General features: G+C 40.5%; 1 protein-coding gene across 1 annotated transcript in view; it reads left to right on the top strand.

Annotated features, from left to right (window-relative positions):
* arap2 (ArfGAP with RhoGAP domain, ankyrin repeat and PH domain 2) overlaps positions 1 to 21,863 on the top strand; it is an 82,565-nt gene that overhangs the window by 14,413 nt on the left and 46,289 nt on the right. Inside the window, exons 8-13 of the mRNA XM_053630122.1 lie at positions 6,041 to 6,219; positions 9,025 to 9,131; positions 10,894 to 11,093; positions 15,566 to 15,651; positions 15,973 to 16,155; positions 20,307 to 20,481. Of these exons, the coding sequence (XP_053486097.1) occupies positions 6,041 to 6,219; positions 9,025 to 9,131; positions 10,894 to 11,093; positions 15,566 to 15,651; positions 15,973 to 16,155; positions 20,307 to 20,481 (930 nt within the window). The remainder of the gene's footprint in view (positions 1 to 6,040; positions 6,220 to 9,024; positions 9,132 to 10,893; positions 11,094 to 15,565; positions 15,652 to 15,972; positions 16,156 to 20,306; positions 20,482 to 21,863) is intronic.

Genomic DNA, 21,863 nt, shown 5'->3' with positions numbered 1-21,863 from the left:
ACGCACGTTCATCCAAAGCCCACTCCGATTCATGTGCTTCGAACATGAGTACAGCTAAAAGATCTCATTTACCAACAAACGTCACTGCGAAAGACCGTGCAAAACAATTTCATGTAATTGCAATTTTGCCAATTCAAGTCATTTTCTGCAACAAAAGCACAAAAAACTCAGCAAACTGCATCACAAATTTTAAAAAGTTGCAGCAGCGAAAACAAGCATTTTGGCCACAACAATCACAACTCCCTGAAATCCTTTGTAGCCTGTATAAGAGAGTCTAAGGGTAGAACTGAATCAGCCTACGTTTGGGATGGTAAAAAAAAGTGTATGTACAGTCATGTGAAAAAATAAGTACACCCCATGGAAATTGTTGGCTTTTTTGACATATTGGACAAGCAAATATTTGATCCTCTTTGAAACAGTGCCTGTTAATAAAGTTGATACACTTGAATAAAACGACAAGAAAAGTTAGCTTTTTCAATCATTTATTCAACAGAAATATCAAAAGATGTGATATTTTTCTGTGGAAAAAGTAAGTATACCTTTGGCCTCAGAAGCTAGAATTGCCCCCTTTAGCAGAAATAACGTCTTGTAGGTGTTTTGCATAATTGTCCACTAATCTTGCTGGAATTTTTGACCACTCTTCCATGCAATATTCTTTCAGGTGCAAGATGTTTGAGGGTTTTCTTGCGTGTACTGCCCGTTTCAAATCCCCACACAACATTTCAGTGGGATTCAAATCCGGGCTTTGACTAGGCTATTCCATAACCCTCCATTTCTTGTTTTTGACCCATTCCTTGGTGGATTTGCTATTGTGCTTAGGATCATTATCCTGTTCAAAGGTCCACTTTCAGTTCAACTGTAACAACAAAGACAAAAACAAACAAGAGAAAATCTACTTGGACAATTCAATTCAGAAAATCTGGCTTGGACAATTCAACACATACATTCAGGGAGTATTTAAGTAAGCAATATCTACAAAAAAACACTTACCATTACTGTTCTTATCCAAATTTCCAACACTGGAGCAAAACAAGAAAAAGTCATTTAATTTACTTTGACATTCCCTGCGCTTTTATAGTGTCCACAAATTTTGGTAACACACAGTCTTCTCTGATTGGAGGAATTATACATATTTTGTGCTTAGAGATTTAACCATATCATATGTCTTCCCTAATGTGTTTTTAATATACTGTATATATAATAAACCCTGTTCCTGGAGATCTACCTTCCTAAAGACTTTAGCTTCAACCTTAATCATGCCGATTCGACCATCTAATCATTTGCCTTAAGAAGTTCTTGATCAGCTAAAACAGGTGTGTCAGACTTTGGTTGGAAATGAAACTTCCAGGAAGGTAGATCTCAAGGAAGAGGGTCAGGGCCCACTGCTGTAAGGCATTTCATAATATGATTTTAATTTCATATTATGCAGCTTTAGTTTACATAGAAAATACACAATGGGAGCTGAGCAAACTGAATATACAGCAATAAGTGTACGCCCATGGACAAATCTGATACTCATTACAGATGACCTAAGGAATTCCTGAAAATGTTCTACAGAAATGTGTTTATTGGAATCCAGTAACTCTACTTAGGCTTGCATTACGAGTATGTTTTGAGTAAACTAATTTTCTGTTCTCTGTACAGCAACATCTGTTGAAATGCTAGTCAGTAGCAATCACACATCTAGTTCAGATATGGTAGATGGGAATACAATCTCATCCACACCACATCTCTTCCCTCCTGTTTGCTGTGCCATCACTTTCTCTCTTTCTCCCTCGCCGCTCTTCCTGTCTATTTCCGCCAGACATTCTCAAACAGAATGGTATGTGTGCTCTTCTCACTGCTCATCTCCTTCGATTAGCCGGGGCTGTGTCTGGTTTAATGAGAGCTTTACTCTCCTCATGGCCGCTGTTTGCAGTCGGCCAGCCAACAGAGTGTAGATATGCTTCACGCTGAGCCATAACACGGTGCTGGCGCGTTGACGACTAAGACGATGAAGCATGATGATGGCATGATTTTAAATATGTGCATTAAATGTCCTGCTCAAGTGCATTATTGTCAGTCAGGGTTGGAGGTGTTTGCTGGGAGCATTATTGATCTAATTCCATGATATCTTGCAGCGAAAGTCGGCGTCGGCTGTGAACGTGCCAATTTATAAAGCAAATAATAGCCCTGTCTCTATGTCAGGACTTGTCAGCATGCAGGATGTGTAGCTTCTGACTGCAGATTAGAAAGCCAGTGCTATGGCTTTGAGCATGTAGTAAAGAATATTTATATATCTTGTTAAAAATGGATCTTTGGTCTCTCTGATATTGCAAACTATGGATCTGTTCGAATGCCCCCCGTAAGTCTAGATGAGGGGTTAGCAAAGCTTTTTCATTAGTGGCAGGGCTGTGTTCCGGACGGAGAGACAGCCTGGTCAGCTCATGCATCTTTAAACAGCGTTGTACCAGACTGAGAGAGTCATCAATCTTAAGACAAACACAAAAGATGGAGGGAAAAGAGCAAGGGAGTGGGTGTAAGGGTTGTAGGTGGACAGAGAAAAAGGAAAAGGCCACGACTGAGGAGAGAGAGAGATGGAGAGAGCGAGAGAAAGAGAGAGAGAGAGACGCGGGGAGCACATGGTGAATAATTTAGATGCATAGGAATATGTATGGGTGTTCGGGATCATCCACAGCTGTGCAGTGTGTTTTTTTTTTTTTGGCCAGGCTGCAGGTGTGGAGGTCTCCCCAGGTGAACATCAGCGATGCAGAAGCAAACTTTTTTTTTTATAGCGTCGTTGTGGTATTGTGACTGTAAAACATTTGTGTGGAGGGAGTGAGGAAATAAGCACTTTTTAAAAATGCAGCAGCCGAAAGTTCCCAGACAGAAACACCCACACACCGACGAACACACAAACACACACCTGCCGTGAGGATCGTGTTTGTCCATGGGCGTATACCTTGCTGCATATTCTCATTGTTTGCTCAGCTCCCGTTGTGTGTTCTATTTCAAGCAAAGCTGCATAGTGTGAAATAAAACCTCATATTACGCAATGCCTTATATTAGATTAAAAACACATTAGGGAAGGCATAATATGACACGGTTAAAAACCAACCTGCATTATTTTGGCCTGAATTATTGATGCTTGTTAAATAATGCAAAAGCCTTGATTTGTTGGAACACCCGCAGAACACTCGCTGGGAACATCAGAGATTAGTCAGGATTCTCACGCGCAGTAGCTCTCATTTGCATATTGTGGCATTTGGTGTTATCAGTGTAGCTATAGCAATTATTACACAATATATTTTTCAGCCCAAATGTCACTGGTCAGTGTCTACTGTGTGTGCTGATGTGTTGATGGTAGGGCTGAACAGTATGCTTGAAAATAGTGCATTGTGATTATATTGCTACTCATTTCAAGTTCGATACTAAAACAAACTGATACGTCATGGTTAAAGGCTCATCTGCATTCATTTCTCACATTTCGTTTTTGGATCTCGCACAGTATCAGGAACAAAAGGCACTGAATTTTACCATTGCTTGTGGCTGGAGTGATACCCTCAAAGGTATGTCTCTTGTACTTTTATTATGTATCCTTCACCTGGGAAAAACTCATTTAACGTACAAAAGTGGACCATAAAAAAAGATTATGTAGCTTAAAAAGATATTGAGTTTGAAAGATAAATTATATTCACTTTTACAGGTGAAAGGTACAAAATGTACAAAAGATGTCCCCTTGAGGGTCACACTGCAGTGATAAGAAGGGGAACAGTTTGTACCTTTTTTGCATGTGTGCCAGTTTTACTAAGCAGCTAGAGCTGGAACTTTTTAAGATTGGTCAGCCTATAGAAAATGATAAAAAGTTCTGGTTTGTTAGAGGGCTCTTTACGCATTGCAAGCTTTAGCAGTATCAGAATTCTAAAGGTTAATACATAAGGAATAAACCATGACATGGCGTGCTGTTACAGTAAAATAGTCATCATTGTGGTGGTGTGATATTGACTGATGTGCATCACACCAATAACAGCATGTCGCTGTTATAGTGTTTCATTCCTTTTCTTTCTTGTAGAAAAAAACATGGAAGATCTGGAGAACGTGATAAAAACAACAATGCGTTAAGTCGTGGCCTTGGCAAAAGTGTATTAAGTGGCTGAGAAAAGCTGTTTGAAAACTGACTTTCGGTCCAGAATGCTTGTTTCTGACTGGATGCACATCCTGTCAGTCATTTTATAGACATTTTACGAGGCGCAGTAGATCCTGGGGGTGGAGCTTCATGAACCTGGGTGGGAATCGCTCGAATGTCGAACCCACCTAACTGTTAGAGAGCTAATCTTGAAAAAAAAGTCTAATCTGTACCTTTAAACCACAGCAATTATTATATAATCAGCGATTTTATTTTTTAAAATGGATAATTAACTGTTTATGTAGTTACAATTAATGTTATATGAGTCAGGTTAGCACTTGTTATTACTTACATTATATGAGCTATTATGAAGAGCATTCCTTCACCAGTCCCTAACCCCCCCCCCCACCCCCACCCCCCCGGGCTCTTGATGTTAATAAGATTGGCGGAAATCTCGACCATTACATAGTGCTGAAACTGGAGACTCCATCCATGAATGTTAAATAAATGTCCATGCAGAAAATGTCAGCACAACAATGATTATTAGTTTTTCTTTATTACTATGTGGAGCATCCTTCATGCAAGTGCCAGTCTTTACTATAGAAGTGATAACGTAGTAGACGGAGTGCATTTAATATAAACCTATGGTTTGAATTACAGCTGGCTCTACTGTCAGGGCTACCGTTGTTGTAAATTAGTCAACGCCTTCTGACCAATCGGATTCGAGAATTCACAGATGTAATATACTGCAAAAACGATTTAGAAATGATGTGCCATCCTGGTTTACATGGTAACCTAATCGCAACCGATCAGTTGGAGCTCTGTTTGTAATTCCTGTTTTCTCATGCAGAAGGAACACGTCTAAATCATATCCATTCACGTGGCAGTAAGCTGTGACATGCCAAAACCTCGCTGTGAAGTGGTGGAGAGGGCGGAGGCTCCTGGCTTTGTGGGAACATCAGCACTGAATATTAGCTTGTTGGCACCGAGTTAGACCACAGAGCCTCCTTGGGCTAGGCATTCTTTTGCTTTGTGTTTTAGCTGGTTGGCACTGATTAAAAATAGGTTTGCTTTGAATCCTCTCCAGGGTAGAAACCTGGCACGCATTAAGCTTCTGATCACATTCAGCCCTGTTGTGTATTTATTTATTTATTTATTTATTTATTTATTTATGTTTTTAGTCAATTTGATCTGTTATTTTGTTGAAAACTGCCATACTGTAGCGACAAGAAAACTTTAACATAATTTTTTGGTTTTGTTTAATTCTGATTCTGTTTTTTATTAAGTCATGAGAATACTTGTCCACAGCAAGTCACGTATTCTCATGGATTAAGTTTATGATGTGTTAATATAATCTACTCTGTTCCCTCTTACTTTCTTTATGCCTCGCTCTCTCGCGCTCTCTCTCTCTCTCTCTGACACCAGGTGTTCATAGACCTGCATAGAATGGGGGCATCCAGCTGTTAATATTTCTCAGCTAGTGTGTGGGAGCCCCTGTGGTCCCATTTAAACCAATTTCAAGGGACATCTTGTGCTACCCGCTTCCAATCAGCTTTCACACACACACACAAGCCAATGAGACACAAGGGCTTTTTGCATGCAGGCTTCATTTGCAGATTTGGAAACTTTGCAAAAGTATGCCATGCAATATCAGGCCTCTTCCCTTCTATTTAATTCCCCACTGCCACCCTGTCTCGCTATTCATACACTGGGAAATGTGTTTTAAAAAAGCATGTAATATATTTACACATGTATGCACTTGCGTACTGTTCACCTGGGAGCATGAGACCCAATATATCTCTGCTCTCTCAGTCTCTATCTTTCTCTTTCTCTCAGATGCGTGTTTATATAGACACACACACACACACACACACACACACACACACACACACACACATTCTTAACAGCTTTCCCTTCTGTGCGTCACACCCCCAGGAGAACGTCAGGAATGGCTGGCGGTGCTGCAGGCTGCTCTGAAGTCTCGCTCAACCGTTTCCCACACGCCCTGTAAGCTCAGCTCCAGCAAGAGCGGCTACGTGGAGCTGCGTGGCCACAAAGGCAGAGTCTACCTCAGCCTCATGGGAACCAAAATCCGACTCTGCAAAACAGACCAGGTAGCTTTTTAGTTCAGTCGCGCATTTGCTATCACATTCCTGTATTCAAGACAAAGCCTATTTTTATTCCCCTGCTTTTTTGTGTGTAAATGTACTTGTGCGTCCACTGTGTATACGGCAAACCAGCCTAAAGGACAAATATTGTATGGTGTATCTTCTATAAAAGCGCACGCACACAGACCCACGCACACAGACCCACACACACACACACGTCTTTCCATTCTTGTAAAGACCTTACAAAAGGAAACTTTAAAAAATTTTTTTTAACCTCATAGGGAATGTCCTCACAAGGTTGAACCTGTCTGATATTCCTGTCCTTGTGGGGACATTTGGTGCCCACTAAGATATAAAAACGTGCCCACACATTAACACCCTGTATCTGCAGTCACAAACAAATGTTTTTTTATTTTTCCTCAGGAGGATGATTCTATATAACCAACACACTCGCTCTCATTCTCACTTTCACACGTGCGCCGTACATGATCTTTTCCTTTCATTACTTTCCGCATTAGCGTGAAGAGAGGTCTTTTGTCTTAATTATGCAAGGAAATTTCTCTTCGTCAGCTAATTGATAGGGAGAAGGCGAGGGCGAGCAGTAAGAAGTAGAATAAATGGAAATTGATTGCATTGTTTTTGTTTTAAATCTTCTCCACGGCGAGCACAATGTCGCACGGTGGGAGAAAAAGAGGGTGAGCGGGACACGAGAGCAGGGAGTTAGATGGAGGGAGACAATGATGGAGGGAATGTTGAGGAAGGTGAAGACAGCGAGGGGGAATTGAAGGATGGCGAGAAGGTGAAAGAGCACAAGAATTGGAGAACGAGGGAGGGAGCCAGAGAAAGAGTGAAGTGGGCGACTCTGTTCATGTTCAGCGGAGTGGAGTATTTAATTTAACAAGATGAACGAGCTCACTGCTAGGTCTCTCTATTCCCTCCTTTTCTCCTTGGAGGGGAGGTTGCAGTCAGGTCTGCTGCCCTGATCAGATGTCACCCTGCGCCTCCCAACGGGAACCAGAGTCACGGCAAACAAACAAAAGCAGCCTCCGCGTGCCCCCCGTTTAGTGCCGCATCGATCCTCTGCTCAGCTACCTGCTTGAAACCATGAGAGGAGACAGAACTCGGACAAACCTCAGTGTATGCAGGGTTAGATTTTAGCACAGCCGACCATTAATCCTAAAGTTTTTCGAGGTCTATAGAGACTTTTTAAATCATCACGATTATTTGCTCAGTGTACCTACATTTATTCATTTAGCCGACGCTTTTATCCAAAGCGACCTGTGGAAAGACATGTAGAAAAGCAGGATGTTATGGATCCTTTTTTTCCATTAGGTTAAAAACAGCTGGTGATAAAGCAGTGACATATGGTAGGGCTGTCATCAAACATTCCATTCTTCAAAAATGATTCCACTTCACACATTCGAAAGCAAAAACCTTTGAATGTTTAAGACTCTCGTTATCGTCTTGTTTTTAGGCTCCAAAGGCGTCCTATTATTGGACATATAGTGTACTGTGTAGGTTCTATAATGCTGTTATGCTATACCCTATGTAGTAAGCATATGTTGAGAATAAGAAGCGGTTTGGAATTCAGCCATGTTGATGATGGTCAGGTTGGTTGTTTTGCATGCATCTCAGTAGTGTCAGAAATGTAGGTAAACGTCTTTCATACAGTTATCTGTCATCAGTAAAATCTAAAAGTCACCTAAATGGCTGTATATTCTTTCTTATGTTTATCAGTCCGTCCTGGATTTTGCAATTTTTGCGATCACAGAAATGAGCGCAAAATCAAGCAAACTCCGCAATATTCACAGGAGCTTTTCAAAACAAGTGCAGATTTTCTGCAGATTTGAGCCGAGACGCCTCATGTGACGTCAGCTGTGATGCTGATGAATATTGAGTTGCATAGCTCTACACTTTATGGATCCGTTCTCAATGAAGCGATGTGTGCCTAAAATGTGCCGCTCCCTAATTTGACATGGCCAATTTTCACTCATAATGGGGCAGTGGTGGCTTGGCAGTTAAGGCTCTGGGTTACTGATCAGAAGGTCAGGGGTTCAAGCCCCAGCACTGCCACTGTTGGGCCCTTGAGCAAAGCCCTCTCTGCTCCAGGACGCTGTATCATGGCTGACCCTGCGCTCTGACCCCAGCTTCCTGACAGGCTGGGGTATGCGAAGAAAAGAATTTCACTGTGCTGTAATGTATATGTGATCAATAAAGACTCATTATCATGATCATTATCTTCCCTATTATATGACATATACCACTTGGGGAAGGTGAAGGTTAACACATGCTTCCTCCAAGACACATGAAGCCAGCAAACAGCTCATGTTGCGTCACAGGACAGTTGAACACACTTGGGGACAGTGCTATCAGCTCTCTTCCACACACATGAGATCAAAGATGCCCTTGATTGGCTAGTGTCATAGTGATTGACAGGGAAATGTATGCCATCATTTCCATCCAGAAAGCGTGACGAATATTTTTCTCTTCGATGCCCAGCCATGGATGGCGGTGGCACTGATATCCGGATGATAGGACAGACAAGTTTATATTCTTCTAGTATTGCATAGACTGAAGCACATAAAATTATAGCATAATATGGTGGTTGGATCTGTAATGGATGCATAAATTGTAGCTAATTGGTAACATTTCATATCTTTAAGTGATATGAAATAGTGTGCAACAACACACTATTTAGCCCCTCCCATGGTTTCGTGTTGAACTGTGCTAAAACTCGTCTTTCATAGCTTAAGAATTAAGATGTTTACGGAAAAAAAAATGACAATTGTTGTGAATGTGATTCTTTTAAAGGATTTCAACACCGGGTTGGCTATCACCATGGTGGATCTGATGACTGCCTGTGTCAAACATGTGGACCGCAGAGGCTTCGAGATCAACACACCTTTCAAATCTTTCTGGTGAGGGTATCTTTGTTTTCGCATGTGTATCTTAACACACGTACCAAACATTTATAGTTAAAAACCACCAACGTTTTTGGAGATAAAATAGGTAGGTAAATCCCTAAACAAATTACTAAAATGAGTCTTTATAAATGACCTTTAAACCTTTTGATAAGCTTCTTAGCCAGCTTTTTGAGTCCTTTTAGGCATATATCCACATAAAAGCTTAATAATCACATTTGTCTCTCATGGGAATGGCTTGGAGATTTTATGTACTTGTATAGGTTTACCCAAATGGACGAGGAGTTTACCCATATATTCTTGGGATATATTTCAACGCATTGATTTTGATGCAATATTTAAAGAAGACCCTTCATTTTCCTGCTATTTTGGGACTAGAGGACTTGTAGGCAGTAGTGTTAGCTAGATAAAATGGTGTAAAATGTGAGTCAAACGTACCATAACACTTTAAAGTCGTGACGCATTTTGGTGCATCACTGGGTGTTGAGGAATTTTCTGGGAGTGTGTGGGGTGAGAACCGGAGCATTTCTTATTTCAGTCTATCAAAGTAGCTATTGTGTCAGAATCCTACCCTCTAGTTTTAAATAATGTAGCAGCGCAACTTAAGGCAAGTGTGATTAAAATTAACTCGTGCCAAATGAAAGGCTTTGAAAGCATCTTTGTCTGCGCTTTAGAGTAACCAGAGTATGTGATAGCTGAACTCGATGGTGTGAGATTTATTAGTGCCAGATGAAACACTTCTGATCCTTTTTCGACTTTGTTTTGGTAACACTTCTTCCAGTCACTCCCCCGCTGCGTATCTCTCTCTTTTTTTTTCCTGCCTCAAACAGTTCCTCGCTCATTACTGTTCTTTTTTTTGATACAGCAATTGGAGCCACTTTCATTCGTTATTGATCTGTTTTCTCTTTCCTTCCTTTACCCTTTCCATTCCTTTTTAAAGCAGCAGCTTTGCTGAAGTAGTCCCAGAGTAGTGTTGATGCACTTTGACCCCTCATGAGCAGCCGCCTTCTGCATAGTGTCTGTTGGTAGTCGCCTAATCCATAATCTTTGAACATGTTTGTTTTATTTATTTATTTATTTTAATGGCTTTATGGTCATTTGGCTGCAACCCACACCTTTCTTTTATGGTTGTATCTGACTGAGCTGTATCAGTTCATATTTTTTTGGACATTTATTGATCTGCTTGTATGTGCTTGCTAACTATCAAGAGACGTGTGCGAAGTTCAGTGTCAGCACTGTCAACGTAATTGGAGTTTATTGCTAAAATGAAGCATCAGAAATAGATTCTTGTCTTGGATTGCTTGGCTTCATTAAATCTAATACCATGGAGGTTCTGGGAATTGATTCTGAATCCTGACTGTTGAGTATATGGTATATTTGTAGCGCTTATTTGATCACCGCAAACCACGACGAAAGCACTTTTGAAAGCGCACATCTGTTCGCTGTGGAGACCATGTTACATACACACCCGGTTATAGACACTTGGAGTAGTGTAGAGGAGACAATTTACTCGCTTTCAGCCCTTGCACTGTCTGTCTCTCTCTTTCTCTGTCTCTCTGTTCTTCCTTCAGCTGGCTTTAACGTGCATTTTCTCTCTGTCTTTCTCTCTCATCTTCTCTTTCTGGCCTTTTCTTGTAGCTTGTTTTTGCTGCCTATTCTCTCTAACAGCTTCCATTAAAAACCTTTAGCTGTATGTTCGACTGGTTTATAAGCTACAAATTAATAATGAGGAGTTTTTAAAAACAATCAATTGTTTCAGTTTCACAGCCGAGTCTGAGCGAGAGAGGGAAGAGTGGGTCGAGGACGTGCAGGAATCGATCGTTGAAACTCTGTCCAATTACGAAGTGGCCGAGAAGATTTGGTTCAACCAGTCGAACAGGAGCTGTGCCGACTGCCGAGCTTCCCATCCCGAGTGGGCATCCATTAACCTCGGAGTGGTCATCTGTAAAATGTGTGCAGGTACACACATGTCGAACAGCACTTGTATATAAACATGCACGCACACTCTCATGCACTTATTGTACACATGAACATCCAGTAAAGTACTGACCTCTTGATCTGTATCTGTATGATTTTACGCATTATGTACATCATGAAGATACAGGTCAAGACCTTGTTCCTATTAAAAAACATTAGAAGTGGGGAAATATATGATCTCAGTCGCTTTGACTGTGGGTGTCAGACAGGCTGGTTTGAGTAGTTCAGATACTACTGATCTCCTGGCATTTTTCACACACAACAGTCTCTAGAGTTGACACAGAATGGTGCATAAAACAAACAAACAAAAAAAAACATCCAGCGTAGGTGTGGAAATGTCTTGTTGATGAAAGAGGTCAGATTGGTTGAAGATGGGAAAGTACAGGTGATATTTTTCTAATCTTCAGACATCCAGTTTTGGTGAGCCGGCGCCCACTGTAGCCTCAGAATCTTGTTAGTAGCTGGATCACATCACAGACCTGGGAAAATACACCATTCATGCTTGGGTCTGGATCTCCGCCTCAACTGTCAACCAGCACACAAATTCAACAAGGAAAAAAAAAACCCAAAACAAATAAAATGCAGAAAAACTTAAAAAGAAAGAAAAGGCTCCCCTGAGAAGTGGCAGCTGAAACGCGTATCAGAACAGTTTGATTTGTTGTGCCGGTATGTGTTCTGAAATGCTTTTCTGCATACCACAGTTGTAAAGAGTGGTTATTTGTGTTAGTGTAGCCTTCCTGTCAGCTTGAACCAGTCTGGCCATGTACACAAGGAATTAGAATGAGTAGTTAATCTTAGGGAACTGGGTTAATGTGGTTCAGGTGGTAGAGCGGGTTGTCCACTAATCGTAGGGTTGGCGGTTCGATTCCCGTCCCACATGACTCCACATGCCGAAGTGTCCAGGGGCAAGACACTGAACCCCAAGTTGCTCCCGATGCCAAGTTAGCGCCTTGCGTGGCAGCTCTGTTACCATTGGTGTGTGAGTGTGTGTGTGAATGGATGAATGAGACACAGTGTGAAGTGCTTTGGATCTGCTAAGGTTAAAAAGCACTATATATGTGCAGACCATTTACCAACTTTTTAGCACCAAGTGTGTTCTTGGGTAATTTTTCTCCTCCTGTTAGCGATGCTGTATATGGTGTTGGACGAGTGGTGGTGTACTCTTAAGGAGATCCTGAAACTTGAGCAGGAGTTTACTTCAGGTTATATTCTGTGCATTATGTAAGTATGTGCTCCCCTCAAATTGGACAAAAAGCATACAGTGTCACAAAGTTGTGTCGTTCTGACTGAATATTTCAGCATAGTGGATGAGAAAGGATGTGTTTCCTATACGCTTCTCGTAATATAGATGCCGACAGCCTCAAATTAAAGTTGAAATTCTGCACTTTAACCTCAATTTATTCAGTGTTTCATTTCAACGTGCTGCAGTCGTGAGCCAAAACAAAAACATCAGTCATTGTCCAATTAGTTGCAGACTGCATTGCATAATTCTAAGCCATGGTGGAGTTACCATGGTTACAGAGATTTATTTGATCAAATATGATTCACTCAATTTCTTTTTCTGATAGAGTTGGCTCCCTTTACACAGTCTGGAGCATATAGTGTTAGCTGTCTAGAGTATGGTAATCATAATAAATCTGAATACATTTCTTAACTGTCCATATTAAAAGCAAGAAAGTTCCACTTGTCCTTTGCCAAAGGTTGTCAAGCGAAGCTGGTAAATGCGATGACAACAAGACCTGTGTGAGAAAAACACTTGGCACTTAAACATTTAACAGCTACAGAATCCTGGGCTGAATCTCTGCAGTAGGGATCGTTTAATTAGTTCTAACTTTGTGAGTGACAATAAGATGGAGAAGGAGAGAGGTAAAGAAAATGAGGAAATCTTATGTGTGGCTAATGATTAGACAAGCACAATGTGTTTTTAACAGGGAGAAGTAAAAATTAGGCTTTGAGAAAACAAGAAGACTGAAGTGCTTTGTTTATTTAACTTGTAATGAGTGGAGGTTGGGGTAGATTATTGCTGCAGCTCAGCTACTTTTGCTTTGGAGGAAATGGCATCATGCTTTGAGAGATGAAGCCGCTTATGGATAGTAATTTAGAATCACGTTTACAAATCTTATGATGCACCCCTTATACTCTTGCCATTTATCTTTTTGTTTTTTTTTCATTCTCCCTCACCGTCTCAGCCTTTTTGACAGTTATTGAGGTGCTCTCGCCTCCCCTGGTGCAACTGCAATAAGCTCTCTACATCAAACGTTGAGATAATGGACATTCCCCCAGTACAAACGCCTGTTTCCATAGGAACACTTTCTTCACTGTTGTATCTTTTTTTTTTTTTCTTTTGCACAATTTTAAGACCGTTAATAAATGAGTTTTTCTTACTTTCTATTGTAGGGAGCTGACCTGTGATGAACTTGTTTGTTTAAATGAAAAACTTCTGTTTCATAATGAAATGCTAATTATGTTTTTATAAACATTATTGATGATACAATCTCAGTAGTGTATTGTTGTCTTCAATGCTTGCATGTTGTTTTTGCTATATTTATTATGTGCATTAAACATAAAAAGCACCCTCATTTGAAATTGAAAAGCAAAATTTAAAATGCACCCACTTCCCGGTCATATTAGGTTTTTCGACATCTTTGATGGCGTCTGAGGTCTCCATATTATCACTAATTACACAAGAGGGTTGCTTAATCCATATTCATATAATGTGTTTCTCTCGATGTTTAATTCATCTGTTTTGCTCATAAACAACGACAATGACGCCTCAAGTTCAGCTAAGCAAACACAGGCCAACAAACACAATTAATTACTCATGATTCATTTGCAATTAATGCCTTTTTATGCCTTTCATTTGCAATTAGAGCTGTGACTAGTGAGAAATAAGGTCTTGAAATGGATGGGATTAGTGTGATAATGAGTTCCAGCTGAAGCTGAGTGCACAGGATAGGGTGCTGTGCATTTCTGAGCTTTTGCAGTTTCATAGTTTTGGTTTGAAAGAAAAAAAACAAACTTTCTATATAGCAAAAAATAAATAAATAACATTTAAAAAAATCACCTTTCCACTGTCTTTCTGCTGCTCCTGTTCGGGGTCGCCACAGTGGCTCACCCGTCAAAATATTTAATTCTGGCCCTTCCTGACGCAACCCCCTCCCCATTTGCTGGGCTTGGGATCGGCACTGAGTGTGCGCTGGCTTGTGCAATCCTCCCTGATTGGGAATTGAACCCGGGCTATGGTGGTGAGTGCGCCGCATGCTAGCCACTAGTTTACCAGGGATAGTCCACTCATTTGGTTATGAGATGCATATGAAATTACCATAACAACCCAGATTGAAGTATTTTTCATTGTTTGTTTATTTATTTATTTATTTATTTATTTATTTATTTTTATTACATCTAACTTTGCCTTAAAGATATTTCACCCCAGAAAAGCAATCACACAGGGAGAGAAACATGAAATGCACTACAAAGACAGTACGAAGCCAACATGCCACACTGGAAAGCAAAACCTTCATTGCTTTTTTTTTTTTTTTTAAGAAGTAATCACCGTCTTCATTCCAGAGCTGAATGTACTCCCATGTTTCAATGCATTTCGCTTTCATCAGTGTGTCACAGCCATGCCACACTGACATGCAACCACTGCGAATGCAATGATCATAGTTAAGGCATATTCGGGGCGTGCGGGGTTATGATCAGAGAAGGTACAAAGGGTCCCAGAATGTTGTTTTCCAGGAGGTTTTACCAACTATAAAAGAGTGCCTTTTTCGATATTGTTTCTTCATTCCTACTGCACTGATGTTGAACCTGTAATCATCTGGATTTTCAGAAATACTCCTAAAAATTATCAAATTGTTTGCACCTCCAGGGTTGGGGGTTTGATTCCTGCCTCCACCTTGTGTGAACGGAGCGGACATGTTCTCCCCATGCTTTGGGGGTTTCCTCCAGGAACTCTGGTTTTCTTCCCCCAGTCCAAAGACATGCGTTGTAGACTGTTATTGGCATTTCTGAACTGTGTGTAGTGTGTGAAAGGGTATGTGAGCGTGTGTACAATTGTACCCTGCGATGGGTTGGCACCCTGTCCAGGGTGTCCCTCGCCTTGTGCCCCGAGTCCCCTGGGATGGACTTCAGGCAACCCTGTGTAGGATAAGTGATATAGGAAATGGATGGAGAAGTTCCATATAAAGATTATTTCAGTCAGAAATGTTAACAGCTGAAAGTATGGTGGTAGTAGGGCAGTTAGCCTTTTCTTTAATACTAATTGCCACTGACTACCTATTAAGCTCAACATTTTGAGACATTTAATTAGGCCTGCACTTATGATCAGTATCAGTCTGACACGAGTGCTGTAACTGATATAGCTTTTTCCGAGAGTCTGGTCATAGTTTAGTGCCTTTGAGATCTGTGGTAACTTTGTAACTTCAGCATTCCTGTGTGTGTACTGCTCACAGGTCAACATCGGTTCCTGGGTTCCGGTATCTCACAAGTGAGGAGTCTGAAGTTGGACAGCAGCATTTGGACCAATGAACTGGTGGAGGTAAGTAAAAGTAAGGTGTAGGCAATATCGCCAAAATATCATATCTCAATACCAAGATATTTGATATCATGATACACGTTATCTTTTGTTAGCAACATGCCAGCAAAACTGTAGCACCACAAAGAAATCCTAAAACAAATGACCAGGGTCAGTGTTCTAGAAGCCGTGCTAGTTGCTTTGGTGTTCTTAAAAAAGCATGTTGTGTAGTGATTTATCACAATATCAGCCTCATAATGTCTTACAGGTATTCTGAGTAGCAATCCATCTGGCGTTTATCTCGATGAATTACTTATGTGTTTGATTCATTTGTTTACGTTCAAGCTCTTTTTGGAAGTTGGAAATGAGAACGTCAACAAATTCTGGGCTGCCAATCTTCCACCGGAGGAGGAGATTCATCAGGGGGCGTCGCCAGAACAGCGTGCAATCTTTCACCGCAGGAAGTACAGAGAGAGGAGGTACAGGAAAGTTTTGGAAGGACTGAATAGCCAGGAGGAGCTCAACCAGGTGTGTGTGTGTGTGTGTGTGTGTGTGTGTGTTGGGGGGGGGTCCATTTGTGCTCTATATGCTCCATGTGTGTTTTTTGTGGCCTTTGACATCATGTTGTTATTTCTGTACCTTGTTAAAAGGCCCATTAGTACTGTCATTTATTGTGCGTGTGTGTGAGCACTGCTTTTTCAGCTTACCTGGTAGCCCAGGTATTAAATTGGGGTTGCCATGGTAACCGGTTTCCACAGATTTGTAGAATACACTACCCAAAATCCAGCTCCAAACAATCGAGCTGAACAAACACAGTTCTGCAGTCTGTTTAGACCATGCTACAGTTTGCCATCGCACCTCAAAATATTGAAAAATCAATGAGAAATGAGTTTTCTTGTGAATAAAACTGCACTAGGATAGTTTTATTGTTTCTCTTTTGCTTTTCAGGTGTGTGCAGTGATTGACTGTGCATTTTGGCAGGGTGTGTAGTTGTTGTTGTTTGTTCAGGATAACTACTGTGTAAGCCTCAGTGAAACTATTTTCTTCGTTGCTAGCGTCGGCTCAGATCAACAATGCTTCTGATTCTCAGACTGATCAGCAGGGAAAAGTGGATTAGATGTTTGTGCGTGTGCGCATGTGCAATCATTGTATAAGATGAAAGTGGTACAGAAGTGTCGAGAGAGAGAGAGAGTATGAAATAGATAAGATAATCTATGTGCATGCAGTGGTTGGGATGAGATTGTGTATGTACCGTGTTCAAAAATGTGTGTGAGTGGGTAAACTTATTGAATTTGTAAAGATGAGATTCAGTTATTAGGGTTTTCAAAATTGCTGTGCATGCTTGTACATTCAAGGATATTAGGATAAATCATTTTCATCTTAAAACAGTGGTTGTTTTTTTTTTTTTTAAATTTAGAAACATATATTGAATTAAGCACTGGTATTGTACATTACATACTATGCTAGAGGTTGTGTATTACTGCTCTACCATCTGTTTTTAGTGAACTTTTATGCTGCTCTGAGCATCTAGTGTGTATGAAATTTCTGTAAATGGTCCTTGATTGTCTGTTTGAGTTGTTTATCTTGTTATTGTGTGTGTTTCTGTAGAAATTGGCTTGCTTTCAAACCCTAATCCATGCAGTTATATAAATTGCCTGTGTGAATGCGTGTTTGTGTGTGTGTTTGGGAGGGTGTTGCTGGCTGTCTGGAAGTCCTTGTTCTCTGTCGGATTAGGCCTCTTCGGGGTGGATCGATAGGGTACGCGAGCTGCAGCTTTTCACATGAAAGGAAGCGTTAGGTAGCATTACACTGGCTCTCTCTCTGCCAGTGTCTGAAGCCATCTGCACTATTCTGTTTATCGACCGTCTCTTTTCCCATCACATTTTAATTGGCCTGCCTGCATTCCTCCTGCCGAAGCCTTGTTTCCTTTCAAATGCTGTCCTCAGCTATTATTTAGGTGTCTATGGTAAGAAATTGAGGCTCTTGCAGGTTTTACATAGGATTTCAGATTCCTTACTAGAATATCAAGTGTCAGGATGAATGGATACATTTTTAGCTGTTGCATGCATGTTACGAAGCAGAGCAATTAACCGTAGCTGGGCTGAGAAATTTTTAATCATCCTGAACCTCATAAAATGCTTTTTTTTTTTTTAATGAATTATTTCATTTTGAGGGCACAGATTGGTCAAAGTGTGAAACCTACTCTATCACTGTAGCTCTTCTGAGTCAGAGTTGGCTGCATGACAGGCAAGTGCGTTATCTGCTTTGCAAATGTAGACCATGCAGCATTGCTTTACCAAATGAAGAGGGTGGGTGGGCATGTGTAGGGTTAAAGGTTCTGCCAATTGCACATTCATTCATATTATGGAATGTGATTTTTTTAATGAGAGTAACAATGTAGGAGCCTCTGGACCTCTTTCTACCGTCTAAATTGCATTTATTTGTAAAACTACTCCATTAAGCATTTTGCTATTCAATTTAGAAAAAATTTTGGTCTCCAAATCAAATTTTGGATTACTTTAATTACCTAAAACAGCTCCTGGATCTGTGAATTTCTCAGGGAGAAATAAATTGATTTAGCCATGGGGGACCCAACTCTTGTTTTGTTTGTGTGTGTGTGTGTTTGTGTGTGTATAGATAGATTGATAGTTGATGTTCACAGAGTGTTTATATGGGTTACTGTAGCCTTTCTGTCAGCTCAAACCAGTCTGGACGCTCTCCCTTGACCGCTCTCATCCACAAGGCATTTCTCTCCAACTGCTGCTGACTGGATGTTTTTCTTTATTGCACCAATAGTGTAAACTCTAGAGACTGTTGTGTGTGAAAATTCCACGAGATCAGCAGTTATAGCAATACTCGAACCAGCCCATTTTACTCCAGCAATCACTGAGATCAAATTTTTTCCCGATGGTTGATATTGATGTTGATGTTTATTCTAATATTTTGAGAAACTGGATTTTTGATTTCCATGAGCTGTAAGCCGTAATCATCAAGATTAAAACAAAAAAAAGGCTTGAAATATCTCACTTTATTTGTAATGAATCTAGAATATAAGAAGGTTCCACTTTTTGAATTAGATTATTGGGGGGGATGATCATTTCCACAATATTCTAATTTTTTGAAATGCACCTGTACACCAGCACATTTTGTATAGTATACATGCACAAGCCGTTGACCCTCACCTTTGACTACTTCAGTTGCAATTTGCTGGCACAGCGGATGAAACACATTTCTGTGAAATGTCCTTTACTCTATTATTTGTCACTGAATATACAGCATAGGCAACACAATGGCTCTGTGATGTTCAAAATTGGATGGTTATAGCACATAACAACAGTAATTCCATGAGAGCAGTTTCAAGAGTAGATGGTTCCCCCACACTTCATTACTGCTATATGAATAACTAGAAATACCAACAGAGATGCTATTAATTTAACATTCATTACTGTTCAAGTGTCTCAGAACCGGATATAAGGAATCCTTAATGCAGAAGTTAGTGATCCTTTAGGGCTTGTGAATTTCGTGGCTGTGCTAACAAATTTCCAATATACCAAATATTAAAAAGCACTGCAGATTTGTTTTTCACCCCTTGTTTCTTAAAAGAAATACAGTGATACTTTTCATCCTTTAACCAGTCTGCAACCTTAAATGATTTCCCCCAAAGTTTTTGACCCATCTGTACGAGATGTGTTGAGGTTCCTTAAAAAGAGAAGCACTCTTGAGATCATCCTGAAGGATTGCGACATTTTTAAGTAGTTAATTAAGTAATTTCAGCTACTAATTTATTAGATGGATAATAATTGAGCACCAAATTAATTATCTTTATATTTGCAGTGGACTATTAATCGACCAGTGCATTAATTCTCTCAAGGAGTAGAGAGATCACATTACCACTAAATTGTTCAAAGAACCTTATTTTAGATGAATCCAGTAAAGATGTTCCCAAATGATAGTTCCATTTCATGGCCCATGATTATATATGCTCAACTGGCAGTTTATTGGGTCTACATTGTAGCTACGCTCATCGGCTGTATTATGAGCTAAACCATACAGTATGTACTCTTTATATGTATACATATGGCTGAAAGTATGTGGACACCTGACCATCACATCCATATGTGGGCCTTCATGAAACTATTGCCACAAAGTGATAAGCACACAATTGTATAGAATGGCTTTGTATGCTGTAGCATTACAATTTCCCTTCACTGGAACTAAGAGGCTCAAACCTGTTCCAGCATGACAATGCCCCGTGCATAAAGTTGATGATTTTGATGGAGCACGCCATAACACGTCACTCGAAAATCTCCCATAAGTGTTCAATTGGGTTGGGATCTGGTGACTGTGAATGTCATAGCATATGATGTACATTGTTTTCATCCTCATCAGACAACTCAGTGAGCAGTCATGCCCTATGGGTGGGGGCGGAGTCATCCTGGTAAAAACCATACCAATCAGGATAGAAATGTATCTTTCTAGAATTAAACTGATCAGTGAGAATTACTTTGTATTAATTTGCGGTGACTCTTCCATCTAAGTGGACAAGTGGAACCAAACCATGCCAAAAAAACGTCCCCTACAAATCATGACCGAGCTAACAGTTTTTCCTTGAAATGTTCACTTGTCTGTATATTATGTGTATACAGTATATATGAGTTGGTGTTTGTGTGTGCTTCTAGGCTTTGTGTTCTGCAGTCCTGCAGCCTGATGTGTTGTGGACCATGGCATTGGTGTTCAGTGGGGCAGATGTGATGTGTGCTACAGGAGATCCTGACTATTCCACTCCTTACCTATTGGCTCAGAAAGGAGGCCAGAGGCTGCAGATGGAGTTTCTCTATCACAACCAACTCTCAGGTGTGTGTGTGTGTGTGTGTGTGTGTGTGTGTGTGTGTGTGTGTGTGTGTGGAGAGGGGGTGTGTTTCACTTAAGTGCTTGTCCTCCCCTTACAGAGAAATGATCTGTCAATAGAATTGTGTTCTCCATTCAATCCTTGTGTAGCAGTAGTGCAAGGATAGGGTGATAAATTCTATGCCATGAGTCAAAAGCCTTTGAGTAATGCATGGCACATTTAACTTCAATTTGAATATCCTCTACATCCACTATTTCTCAAACCTTGTCATTAGGTCAGCATATTTACGTACTATCAGGGCTTAATGTATTCTTTTTAGGACTTGATGTCTTAAACATCAGCCACACAAATGTCTAATTGTTTTTTAGTTTTTCTTGTTTTGGCAAGATTCTTTTTAATCCTTAATCCAGAATGTGTTCTAGCAGGTGCACATTAGTCATTCACAGTGATTCTGAAGAGCTTGGAATCGTTCAGAGATCTTCATGTTGCACCCTTGAAGGAAATTCATTCATTCATTCATTCATTCATCTTCAGTAACTGTTTTTTTTACTGTCAGTGGCTCCAGAACCTATCATAGAAACTCTGGGTGTGAGATAAGAATACAACCAGGGTGAGACAACAGTACATCCACAGACACGCATTGACGTACACATGCACACGTAGGATAGATTTTAGCATCGTCAGTGTTTTTTGGAGGTGGGAGGAACCAGAGAAGCTGAAGGAAGCTCATGTGGGCATGGGAGAATATGCAACCCCCCCCCCCCCCCCCAAAAAAAAAAAACAATGTTATTTCGTAATCATTTTGTCTTATTTCCTATTTCCTGTTTACTGAATATAGCTAATTCATGCATCAAGTCCGTTCTTTATTATTATGTTGCTCTTAGTTTATTTATTTAGGTTTATTGCTGTAAATGAAAGCACTGAGAAACAACATATGAAATTGTAGATGGAGGATGGAGCAATACCATTAGTAAGAAGCAAAAACATTTTAGCTATGTGTTTACATGAACTAACTGAGGAACAGTGCAATGCAATTGCTCCAATGCAGCTATGTTCGGTTAGGAATGCTGGTCATGCTAAGAAGAATTTGACCTCTCACTAGGGGTCAAGGCCAGGTTTTCCCAGGAACCCATTTCGATTCCTTCTTCCCCGCTAACAATTGTAATTGGTTTTTGAGGTCACCTAGTTGTTATAGCGACAGGCTTTTGTCACTGGCTGATGACGCCCTCCCCCACCAGCCAACACCCACACACCCTCTTTTCAACAGATCATTTCCTCTGAAAGCATCTCTAATTTGTGTGTGGTGTGTATACGCATGTGTGTGTGTGTGCTGAAGTGATTAGATTGAGCTGTTCCTGTACTGCTCATTCGAGGCCTCTTCAGAAAG

The sequence above is a fragment of the Ictalurus furcatus genome, chromosome 7, assembly GCF_023375685.1.
Source record: "Ictalurus furcatus strain D&B chromosome 7, Billie_1.0, whole genome shotgun sequence".
Taxonomy (NCBI): Eukaryota; Metazoa; Chordata; class Actinopteri; order Siluriformes; family Ictaluridae; genus Ictalurus; species Ictalurus furcatus.
This window is presented reverse-complemented; position numbering and strand designations above follow the sequence as displayed.